This window comes from Dermacentor andersoni, chromosome 10 (genome assembly GCF_023375885.2).
Source record: "Dermacentor andersoni chromosome 10, qqDerAnde1_hic_scaffold, whole genome shotgun sequence".
Classification (NCBI taxonomy): Eukaryota; Metazoa; Arthropoda; class Arachnida; order Ixodida; family Ixodidae; genus Dermacentor; species Dermacentor andersoni.
The window spans coordinates 10,165,592-10,178,600 of NC_092823.1; the positions used below are offsets into that span (position 1 = coordinate 10,165,592).

The 13,009-nt window shown below is 50.3% G+C and overlaps 1 protein-coding gene across 3 annotated transcripts in view; it reads right to left on the reverse strand.

Annotated features, from left to right (window-relative positions):
- The window catches only part of TSG101 (tumor susceptibility gene 101), a 167,519-nt gene that overhangs the window by 103,804 nt on the left and 50,706 nt on the right, over positions 1 to 13,009 (reverse strand). For 2 of the 3 annotated variants that reach the window (XM_050169060.3, XM_055065378.2), the window contains exon 7: positions 4,722 to 4,900. In XM_050169060.3, the coding sequence (XP_050025017.1) occupies positions 4,722 to 4,900 (179 nt within the window). The remainder of the gene's footprint in view (positions 1 to 4,721; positions 4,901 to 13,009) is intronic. The other variant, XM_055065379.2, reaches the window with a different exon arrangement.

Sequence of the window (13,009 nt, forward strand, 5' to 3'; positions counted from 1 at the left end):
GCAACAGACGAATGAATATCCGCGGGAAATTTCGTCCTCTTTGGCGTAATCATGCTAACGATTGTTTAGTATTGCTGCGGAGCGTGCGCGCATGTCCGAGCAGCCCGGTTGCGCGCAGCGCGGCGTGGTTTCGCGAGAAATGTAAACAAGAGAGGAGAGCTGGTTCGATAGGCGGAGCAACGCCAACTTCCGGCTTCCCTTTAGCTATAGCTTCACAAAGAGTGACGTCAGGGCCTCTCCTGAGTTTCCTTCCTCTGTGAGTCGACCCGTACAACAAACCATGCGGTGACCGTAATCACAGTGATGATAGTGAGAGCATTTTTCACGAATGGCCACCTAGTGGCGGCCTCTCGAACTGGCGTGCGGCTTCTTGCAGCCAGTTCCATAGCCAAGCCCGGCCAAGCCCGGTCAAAACTCGTCGAAAGCCAAAATGGCGGTTGGAGCACGTTGCCTACTTCAGCCCAGGCGGGTTCGGGTTGCGACGCATCATGCGGGAACGTTTTCACAGCTACTACGTAACAGCGGGGTTCCTTATACATTGGATCCTATGGAAGCTATGCCGGGACCGGATGAAAACGACGTAGCAGCCGGGAAAACGCAGCAGTGAGGAACGTAACAGCGGGATTCTACTGTATTCAATTTTTCGAATATTGGTACTTTGGTGAGTGACCCGGCCGTGTTCGGTTCCCCGACGCATGCAGCGTTTCCACGGCATGCAATCTTTACTGGTATAAGGTTCAACCCCGTCGATCAGATCGATCGAAAAGATTAACACTCCACAAACAGGGGGAACAACAAGAGCAGCGCTTGTGGAAAGCATGGAAGTATGTCTGAAGACTCAGCCAATTAGCTACCGGAAGGCAAGCCGATTCGCGCAGTTGGGAGCTTTCTACCCACATTCGAGCACACAGACCAACCTGGCACACATGCTCACGGTGGTTGCCGGCTGGTCAACCGTCGACCCGAACACTGCTTCAACAGCCGTCAATCTAACCTAGACGCGTGATCTTCAAACCGATCACTGATGAGCCACCAGTACAAACACGGGAGCAACAAGCTTTCCACGACAGTTTGCTGGCTGCCATCACACATCAGCCGGCAGCAAATTTTTGTCAAGGCCATACCATTGGCTACACTGTCTAGCCCGTTAGACTTAATGAGAGCTTCGTTGTCGGGTGTCGGTGACTAAAGTTACAATTACTGAATCAATGCAAACCTATTCACAGCGGTCGCACAACCCTCAGAAAGCTGACAAACCACCTCGCCAATGAAAGCAAGTGCACAGAATGACTGTTACATGTTCACAGCCACCACCTTTGGTAAATATGGTGGCCACTGGTGCTGATCGCCGTCGATGCTGCAGCGTTGATGACCACACAGAGCTGTGCTAAGTGACACGATGCGCATTCCCCGCTTTTGTCTATCGTGCAGATTGGCCAGATTCATTCTTTCTCGCTACTCCTATAACATAACTGTCTCAGCCTTAAAATCCCGGTTGTGTCTTCCCTCGCTTGTCTTTATTCATTTTTTAGGTTCTTTCATTCACAGCCCACAGGTTACCAAATCATCATCCCAGCCCATCGCTTCTACCGCCACACGCATCCTAAAGCTGTCCATCCACCACGCGCCCATTCCACTATGTATCAACATTATTTTTTTTCTACACAAAGCCCGTCAATGGAATACCCTTCCTCTTGACATCACTCTCATCACTGCATTTCTCGTTTCAAAGCTGCCATCAAATACCATCTTTCAAGTCACACTTGACATAAAAATTGTAACAGCGCCAACCCATGCATCCACACAGTAACACTTTGTGGATGCATGGGTTGGCGCTGTTACAATTTTTATGTCAAGTATGCACCAACTCGCCCAGAAAGAAGTTTTAATCAAGTCACACTACCTAACCTGACATGCCGTTTTTCAATATGTGCCCACTCCTCATGTGATGTCCCGTTTAGAGACCTTTGGGGAATAATAAATAAATAAATAATGAGTAGACGATTACCACAGAAACCACCTGGCACGAAGATGGAAAAACTGTTGTTTTCTGGAAGAAAACTGGAAACCAAAACTTTCTAGGCAATAGAAGATTCCCATTAAGCACATACAGTGTGGTCCACTACTAAACTGAAAACTCATTTGGCAATTAGGATGAATTTGACATTTTTTCAGCTTCCGAGGGAAAAAAAGCACTCAATTATATTTCACGGACATATTCCATCGATAGAAAACACTTTCCAGACCTTCGTATATGAACTGAGTTGTTATCAGTGCTGGCATACTAACTAGGTGTCGCAGCTTGGCTTATTGTCAGTCGCTAAGTTTGCAGCCCACAACGCAACAAGGGTGAACCATGATGCTCGCAGTAAGAAAAATCGAGACCAACACTGGCCGTGGAGCTGTTGTCAACACAGAGCAAGCTGTAACACAAGCAGACGACACTTGCTATGTGCCGGAAGTCTCGAGTGTAGTGATAAACTGTCCTTATGCATTCTTTTTCTGTTACTTTCTTTTTTATAGAAACAAATTAACGAACATTCCAAATATTATGAACATTTGTTCACCATAAGGTTGGAAAAATTATTGATGACGCGCCCTGGGCAGCCAATCGGATAGCTTGCCCTACTGCCATCATATGATCACTTGGCGTTGCCGACTGAGGGGTGGCTGAAAACTCACCCTAGTGGGTTGCTGCAATGGGTAGCGATGTAGATTTTTAAGACATTATAATAAATTACACGCTTTACGTGGAGCACTTAGACGCATCAATTAATGATCAGAAGAGCCTACCCTAACGACTGAGTACATTTCTACAATATCGTCAAAATCGTTTCAGGGTCCCTTTAAAACATAAAAATAGGTTTTGTGAATTTTATAAGATATGAGCAAAAAACAAATAATTGTAGTTTATCTATGAATTGGACCATTAAGACAACTGAAACGAAATTTCACTTGGGCTAAATTGACTTAGCGTATACTCTCAAAGTTTTCTAGGCAAAGCCGCAGAGCTGGTAATCGTCTAATTTTGTTATTAGCAGCTATTAAATAGCGCCTATGTAGACGACGCATCCACCTGGCAGCAAAGCGGTAGCGATGCGGATGTGGCAAATATTGAAGAGCCATGCGCAACAGTTGATCTCTCAGTTGCACCTAGGCAGCCAGGCGCATTGCTCCCTCATCATTTGCGAGTTGATGGGCGCCCCTCTCGGTGTGCATTCTCCCTGTTGCGCTTGTGACCCGAGTTGTTGCAAGAATGCCGATGCGTTACGTGGCCGCCGGGTGCTCGAGTATGTACTTGAGCACGAGCAATGGTTGTGCAGTACACGACGCCGAGTAGAGGAAGGCCGAACACATCTTTCCTGTTCCAGCTTTCACAGCAAAAGCGTGCACTGCGACACAGCAGGCAAGTGGGACGCACATCAGCCAAAGCGCACAAAGCATGTAAACTGCAGTCCAGGAAGCTGCACAAGCTACTTCTCAACAGCACAGTCGCTTACCCATCAAGATCTGCTTGGCAAAGGCTTTTTTGGGGCGACTATAAGTACTATATGCTGCGATGGCGCATGAAAACCAAAGGTAATGTTGAAAGGTAAGTTTTATTCAAGGGTGACATTCTCCAGTGACCATTTCTGGTAGCACATAATCTTCCAAGATATTTTGTGCGTATCTACATCAGACGCATCGAAGTAGACAAACGAAATTCTTTCTGACATAGCGCCAGAAATGAGCAGGAACCGCATACTGCATTTGTCACAAAGGAGGACGAAACACGGCGGCAAGCCATGTCGGAATGCAATGCTGCCACAGCGAAATGAGTGAATATTTATCACGTCCACAGTCTGCCCTGTCGGTACGCGAGTTTATGCACACTTAGCACCGAGCCCCTCTAGCCCGGCCGTGTCAAGCCAGAGCTACTTATAATCCTTTACGACAGATGGCAAGATGGCAGCAGATGCCCGATCGGTAGACGAGCCTGGCGCTTCCAGCGTGCCAGGCAGCAGCCGGTGAAGTCTGACACGTCATGCCGGAGACGTTAAAATCACTAAAATTTTACCCTGCTCTTTAAACGTGACGCGCAGCAGCGTGGCAATCAGTTGTTGACTTAGCGCTGGCGGACACGTGCTCGGCGAGCATGCGCTTCTTTGTTTGTTGAAGGTGCAAACGCAACACACTTGCTTCAGTGAACCCGAACAGCATGCTGCTGGTCAGCCAAGCTAGTGTGCCATGCACCCTGTTCCCACTGCTCCAGCGTGCAATAGCACATGTTCTATTCCTGCAGCACGTGTGGATCGTGTGCGTGTTAAGCCGGACCATACTGCACCTTTAGCTCGGCCACCCCAATGCACTCTTCTTCGAGCGGAGACAGAACGCATCGAGGCCCTGCTGTTGAACGTAGACAACCAGATAGAGAAGACCGGCTCGCCTCGGAGAATACTTCAAATTAAGAAAAATATTGTGGGCGCACTACAGCGTTGTCACAGTGCACAAAGTAGCTAACAAAGTATACTAACTCTGTGGCTAGCATACGTATGGGACCTATTTGCTGACACACCGGAACGGAATACCAACAAGGAAAGCAGACAGCATGCACGCTGGTTCTCCACATTCTCCACTGTATGTCACTTCTACCGTACAATAATGGCGGCATTTTTTTTTTCAGTTTTGGCATGAAAAACAGATTTTTGCGAGCTATTTGTGACTATAGCGTGCTCACTTACAGTGCTGGCTGGTGGGTATGGGTATCCTGTGTTGGCCGTGGTGGGGCCTGACGTTGGGTAGGGTGGGTACGGTGCTGCCCCAGATGCCACCGGGGGGAAGATGGGGTACGTGGGCATACCGCCTCCGCCTCCGCCCACCGTGTTCGACGAGGCTGATGCAGCGCCACTGGCTGGTGCTGCTGGGCAGTAAACGACAGAAAAAAAAGCTGTTTGCAAGGCTTCCTTCCTCAATCAGGGTGCACAAATGCCATACAGCTAAGACCACTTGCAACATGACCGCTTACAGTGCAGGGCCTGATATGACGAGGGGTTTTCCAGATCCCCATTTACGCTCCTCCCACAGAGCTCAACATACTGCTTATGGTGCAGCTGTGTTAGAAAAAAAATGCGTTATAATGCGGCAAGAAGAAAATGCCACAGACAGGCCAGGCAGCGAAAGGGAGAGCAATGAAGGCAGTGTGCAGGAGCAGGACGTGCAGAGCGAACAAGCCAAAAAGCAGAAACAAAAATACTACCACTGGCGATGATTTTCAATGGAAGCAAATAGCTGAACGCTTCAAGAAAGCTTTCCGCTTTATTAAAGGAATGGTGCGTTTGATGGTGCATATTTGTTGCAGAGACTATTTAGGTAGGGCTTGTTGTTTCACTGAATAATGCCAGAGAGAACAGAGCCGTTATTTGTAGTGGTAGACAGCATGTGCGTGCCATTAATGGTCGGCATTTGCCAATGAACACATCCTGCAACTTAGTTGCACGATTTCATTTAAATTATGCCACAGGACGTACCTCCACAATAAAAAGAAAGAAAAAAAAGTTCATGTACTTAGCACCAGTGTATTCATACCGGTGGTGAAAGAAGTCAAACCCTTACCACAAAAATGGCCAAAAGAGTAAAAAAGGAAAAAAGTCATCCACTGTATTAAGGGAAGAGTGGGCCAGCCATGGTGGCAGAACACTGTACAAGTCCTGTGACATGAGTCGCTTTGCATAAGTGGAAGCTGTGGACATGCAGGTGCTGCGTAGGCGATTGAGAAACCTCTGCATTTCTGCTCCTGTTCGCCGAGATCATGCACGGTTAATCTTGTGGGCTACGCTAAACACACTTAATGTGTGCAAGGCCGTTCTTTGGCTTTTCAGTTTGTGCGTGCAAAGTAAATGCTTAGAGCGCAGCTCTTAGGCACCCATTCCTGCTTTGTGCGTCGGCGTTGTTAGGAATGGTCTCCCGAGGTGGCAACATGCAAGTTTTCGCAGCCAGCAGCAGCTGCGAGCGTGGCGAGCTTCCCCGAAGATACCATGGAAGCTTTCAACACCCGTTGCGGTGACTCGTTTTGTAGGGACCCCGAGGTGACGCGTCAACAACCCCTTGGCGCCGCTATGACTAAATGCGATTGGCGAATCAGTGAATTGTCAGTGAAATCGCCAACGCCTTCACGGTTCAACTGAAGCAGGGGGATTTCCTGGAAGAAGATGCCTTGCGGTGCCTTTTTACGGGCCTTTGAAGATGCCAGACAATGGACAGCGGTGAAGGCCACTGTGCGAGGTCCGTTTTGGAAATTAGAGGTGCCAGAAAAGGGACAACCGGTGCCCATGGTGCCTGGTCAGCTCGGGGAACGAACGCGCCTTTCAAGACTCAAGATAATGCGCAAGCGGCGGGTCGACTGTGTTGACGTTTGACACCACTAATCAGCAGTGAAAACTGTGCATATGTGTGTGTGTAAACCGTCCCGCAGAGAGGCGGCTTGTTTACGATGACGTCGAACGTTTTGCCTCACCTAAGAATCTAGGGAACACGAAGTGTTTAAAAATGGCTGTTTGTCGGCTGCTAGGTGTGCTCGTCGTCGTGTTTGAGAAGGTGCTCGTCAGTGTGCTCTGTGATCGTAGTCGTGAGCTGTGTGCTCGTCGGCTGTATGCTTCGTTTTGCGGGCTTCATTTGGGAGTCGCGCTAGACTGTGTAAGTGTATCACTTGTTTAAAATGTAAATACTGTAAATAAACCCTGTAGGCCTAGTTTCTCCCAAGTTCCTCTCTACGACTTCCAACCCTTACAAATGGTGGCAGCAGCGAGATCGTCCAACAACTCCTACAACTGTATGCCAGTGGTGGGATCGTCCGACAAATCTAACAGCGTCCTCGACATGACCGAGCGAACGAGCACCATGAAGGATGAAAGAGCAAACGCAAAGTGCAGCGGGGGATGAAAGACAGCGCTAACAAAGAGGGAGCGAGGAGGAACGTTCAGAAGAGGGTGCAGCGGAACCATGAAATGAAAGCGGAGGAGGAGGATACGGCGAAAGCATGAGAAGGAAAGGTTAGTGCCGTGCAAGACGAGCTCTGCGGCGACGACTGCTACGAGATAGTGCTAGAGTAGCGCACTGTCACCTGTTCACCGATGACGCCATTGATAAGGCACGCGGCGAGCGTGTGCACCAATACCATATATGGAAACAAAGCGGTACTTGAGCGAAGGTTTGTCTGCGACGGCTGCTGTGAATTGCACCTATGTGTCACCCACGCACTGCCCCTCGCGATCTCCCAATTAGCGAAGCAGTCGCGCCACACTATGCTCTGTTCACAATGTGCTGCACGAAATGGATTGCCCCGCACCTGCCACGCTACTCACAGCGCTCTTTTCCTAATATAACCGTGTACCTATATAATCATAAAACGATATACTGACACATGATATAAAAACACATATAGAACTGTGCTCCAAATTTCGCATCAGGGAGTATCGCAATCGTCGGTGAATTTCTTTTTCTGGCTTCCTTCGCTTCATGCAAAGACAGTCAGCAAAAGTCGATCGTCAAGTGTCAAACTTTTAACATTGGTAGACCTCAAAGGATACAAACACCCTGGTCGCTTGCTTCAACTGTTTGCTGTCTGTTTGCTTGGTCTAAGTGTTTTACACTTGTGCAGGCTGTGAAAACGTTTTCTTAATGTTGTACCACTTATACTGCAGATATTTGCAACTCTGGTGGTGATTGTTATTGTAGAGGTCGCCACAGTTCAGCCTCGTTTGTTAGGCTGCCACCAGAGTGTGGCGCCCCCTGTGACCTGTGTGTGTGTCTCTATATATGTTCGGGCCCAATAAAGAAGGGGCATTCCCTTTACGTCCAAGCAAGTGGCCGTACGTTTCGGTCCGTCCCTGTGTGCTCGTGCCCCGCGCGGCACCAACTACGCGACATGGTGTCAGAAGTGGCCGGATAACGCCTTCCTGCCTTAGCTCTCACCTCATAGGAAGGCACCAAGATGTCCCTCGAGACCGGCGAGCCGCTGAAACTGTATGGCGTCAACTTCCAGCCGCCGGCACCGTTCGACTTCGCGAATCCGCCAACGTGGGCGACATGGCTCAGCCGCTACGAAGACTACGCAGCGGTCTCAGGACTGACGCATGCGTTGCAAGACATGCAGGTACGCTCGCTACTGTACTGCATGGGCCCGGAGGCCCGCCCGCTTCTCGAGACTTTCTCGCTCGACGCCCAGTCGCTCGCTTCATACCAAGCCGTTGCCACCTGCTTCACTGAGCACTTCGTGCACCCGGCAAACAAGCTTTACGAATCGTCACGGTTCCACAGACGTGTTCAGCTGCCCGACGAAAGCGTCGACACGTACCACGCAGAACTGTGCAGGATGGTTAAGCGCTGTAACTATCTGTCTGCTGCTGTCGAGGAAAGGCTCGTACGCGACCGGTTTGTCGTTGGCCTCCGCGACTCCCGTCTCTCGGACCAGCTGTGCCGGAACGCAAAGTTGACACTACAGGACGCCTGGACACAAGGCCGTCAATCCGAAGACGCCGACAGGGAAAAGGCGTTGCCCCAGAACCGCAACGAGCACTCCCGTGAGCTCAACCTCGACGCCGCAAACGCTAACAAGTTCCCCTCTCGTTGTCGCTCCGGCGCTAAGCCTCGTTTGCCACAGCCGCAAGCAGAGTGCTCACGCGAGCCGTCCACATGCGAATTCTGCGGCCGCGCACCTCATCGATGTTCAGACTGCCCAGCCCGACGCTCCGCCTGCAACTTCTGCAAAAAGAAAGGCCACTTTGCCAAAGTATGCCGCTCGCGGAAGTTCAAGCAGTACAAGCTCAGCTCCGTTCACCTGCACGCCGTCGCGACGCCCGCCTCGGAAAAGTTCGTCGACGTCACCGTTGACGACTACACGGCGCAGTTCAAAGACGATTCCGGAGCCGAAGTATCTGCTGTTCCCAGCGACTTTCCTACCTTGCCTGCCAAACTCGACCATGTCGACACTCTGCTCACTGGCCCGGGAGGACAGCCACTGCGCGTGCTGGGCTCGTATGTGGCACGACTTCGGTGGCACGGGAAAGCAAGCTGTCAGCGCCTCTACGTGATCCAGTCTCTCACTGTGCCTCTTCTGGGACTGCCTGAGTCCGATGGTGAGTGCAAAGCCCTCGCTTCCTACTGCCAGAATGGTGGGCCTAAAAGAACCACAATACCACTGCACCTCTCAAAGTACGCCTCTGTGGCAGACGAGCTCTCTGCCTGCAACGGAGTTCTGTTGAAAGGCGCCCGGATAGTTATCCCATCGTCCCTTCGGCCAGTGGTCTTGACGCTGTTGCATGAAGGTCATCAGGGCATCAACAGGACCAAAGCCCTAGCTCGGGAGTCAGTTTGGTGGCCCGGTATCTCGACAGACATCGGCTCTCTCGTTGCCAACTGTGAACAGTGCGCTTCCACCCGCGTGAACTTTGCCGAGCCCCTGCTCTCCACGGCCCTACCTGGACATCCCTGGGAGTTCCTTGGAATGGACTTGTTCCACCTCAACGGCCAGACGTTCATCCTGGTGGTGGACTATTACTCAAGGTTCCCTGAGGTGGTGACCCTGAGGAGCACGACAGCTCAGGCAGTCATTGACGCTCTCAAATCCATCTTTGCCCGCCATGGAATCCCGCAAGAAGTCAGGTCAGACAACGGCCCACCGTTCTCGTCGCAAGAGTTCGTGGCATTTGCAGCGTCATACGGCTTTAACCACAGGACCAGCAGTCCACACTACGCTCAATCGAATGGAGAGGCAGAGAGGATGGTGCGTACTATCAAGGACCTGTTTCGAAAGTCAGAGGATCCTTATCTGGCTCTGCTCAGCTATAGGGACACTCCGGGAGTCAACGGCTTTAGTCCAGCCCAGCTGTTGATGGGACGTCAACTCAGAACCAGAGTCCCAAAGCAAGGCTCCCAGCTATGTCCCAACTGGCCCCCAATGAAAGAAGTCGTCGCCAAAGATGCGACTTACAAGCAGAAGCAGGCCGACAACTACAACAGGCATCATGGAGCTCGAGACTTACCGCCACTCCAAACAGGTCAGCGCGTCTGGGTGCGACCTGATCAAGTGCAGGCTACGGTCCTCAGTCCGGGGCAAAGACCAAGAAGCTACGTGGTCGAAACGGAGCGAGGTGGCACCCTACAGCGCAACCGGCGTCACCTAGTGCCTTTTGGGCCTACTGCCTCCGGAGAGGAACCACCACCACTACAGCAAGTTCGCTGTCAGGAGCCTCAGCCTGCCAACATCGTGGAATCGACGGTCCCCCTCGGACAGTCTGTGCGACAGTCCCCTGCAGCCAGGGACCGCAGCGACGGTGTGACACGAACACGTTACGGCCGGCCTATTGTTCCGCCGCGCCGTTTGAACTTGTGAAACTTTTGATGTGTTTGGCTTCCTGAATCTCTCCCGTCTAACCTCCAATGCTTCAAGGGGGGAGATGTAGAGGTCGCCACAGTTCAGCCTCGTTTGTTAGGCTGCCACCAGAGTGTGGCGCCCCCTGTGACCTGTGTGTGTGTCTCTATATATGTTCGGGCCCAATAAAGAAGGGGCATTCCCTTTTCGCAAAAGCAAGTGGCCGTACGTTTCGGTCCGTCCCTGCGTGCTCGTGCCCCGCGCGGCACCAACCATGCGACAGTTATAAGAGGTTCATGCTGTAATAACACATCACTGCTGATTTGAGACTGCTCCTGTTCATAACGCTACCCACAGAAAAAAAAAAAGTGCACACAGTTTATGCAAGTTTTAGTGCTGACAGACACAAAGTCAAGAAGGGGCAAAGAACACATGAAGCAATACTATGAGTAGTGTTTCATATGTCTATGTTCATATGTCTATGAAAAATTTCGCTACGAATAACCAACTTGCCTAAATCACCACACTGGCTATGCAAGTATTGTATTTTCCAGTCTATAAGTCGCACCTTTGTATAAGTCGCACCCCCCACAACGTGGTAGTTTTTCTGGAAAAAAAACAAAGCTTATATAAGTTGCATTGGTGTATAAGACACACCTGTTCCATTGGTAAGTGATTTAAAAGAAAGTATGGTGATGCTTCACTACGTGAATGCGGGTCACATGCAAAGCGCATTGGTGCCATTCCTACAGAATTGCGATAGCAATGATATGGACACTCCAGGTGCATTTCTGCTGTCGTGGTCCATATAAAGTCCAAGGGCGATAACACTGTTCCCGTGTGCCGTATGCTGTATGTGCGACTGAAAGCATGCGATGGTGAGCCAAATCGTGAACAAGGGAAGAAAGCCGGAAGGCAGCGTGGAAGTGAAGGGGGGTGGCTTGTACTCTGGTAGCAACTGCGTAGTTTGTGCAGCGGCACGTGCTGTATCTTGAAAGCAATCTGCAGATGCGACGACTTCAGAGTTGGTTGACTCGCGGCGGTCGGCCTGTTGCCGCTCGCATTGCGGCTCCATCCTTATTGCACAGCGCTTGGTAACTCAATCACAAGAAGAACCCGATACCTCCATAGTGTGCACACAACCTGTAGCAACTGCTATTGGAGGTCAACCCAGCATTCTTCGTGTGGCAATAAAATCCAATCCGATTTTGAAGACCGTTCTTTCCGAAAAAACAACACGATATAAGTTGCACCATTATATCAGACGCACCAATGAATAATTCAGAAGAAAAAAAAGAATGCAGCTTATAAACATGAAAATACAGTAATTGCACTGATGTCGCAGTGGTAAATGACCTTTCGGCACGAATGTTGGTGCAATGTCAAAAATACACCTGTACATCACATGGTTTCAATTTTAACTGCAATAGCCATCATATATAGCAGATTATGGTCAAAATTTAGCATGGTCAAAATTTTCGATTTTCCTAATTATTTCTTTTTTGTGATCCCCGGACCTTCCTTTACCTCGTGGTGAAATATTATAACTAGATACGCAGTAGAAATCGAGAAAGCAGCATTTTCCTAGAGCACTGTCATCAAAAATTGCGAAAAAAATCAGGCTTCGGAAAGCATTGTCGCACCGCGATAGCTTGACTATCCGATGACGCAACACTGCCATCTTGGTATCATCGTAAAGAGGAGAGATCGGAACTCAAGATAGCCGCAGAGAAACCAGCAAACGCGAGTGAAAAAGAGGTAAAAGCGGCATCGTGATTGGGCGCAGTAGTCACGTGAGGAACATGGAGTGCTCCTATTCGCTGTTGTACATTTGAATTGCCCATAAAACACACTCACATGCATTGGCGCAGCAGCGCCCTGCACATTCCGTTCATTGTGCTTGACCATCGTGGCAGCCAAACTACCCTAACGGGCGGGCGTGTTCCGTGATGAGCCCCAAATGAAGCAAGTTCCGAATGGCCCACGCATATGGAAAACGACGAAAGGCGTGGAACAGAAGACGAAAACTACCCGCAGAAGCGGATGCCGCCGCCCGTGCCGACGAGGTGCGATCGGTGCACGTTGGTGATCGGGAAAGCACGTCTGCGTGCAGTGCTGACGACTTGACCACGTGCGCTCATGACGACGTGACCGTGGGCCGTGTTGACAATGCAACAGCGTGCTGTGGAGATGACGCGACCATGGGCTGTGTTGATGACTGTGGGCTGACCTGACTGTGGGCTGTGGTGACAACGCACCCGCGTGCGGTGGTGAAGGCGCACCCGCGCATGGTCATGACGGCAATGTGACATTGGCGTGAGCAGATGTCGCATCAAATATTCAGCTGCGGATTTCAGCTCCAATTCTAACGAATGAAGAGACTGTGAAACGAACGGAAACAAGAGCGGATGTTTTGAATGCGCTGTCATCTACCTCTGCAACAAAGAGGAAATTTCAGCTTTTGAAAGAAGGAGAGTGTGCCGACGACGTGGTTCCTGAGTCATAATTTTTCATTGTATATACAGCACACTTAAACAAGCTGCTCTCTGCAGCAAGCTGCAATCAGTGCGGGAAAACACCAATTCGTGTTGAAACTGGGCCATGTCTTGGGCTTGCGACCAAAATGGAACCGTTGTGTGATGACTGTGGGGTGATAAGCAA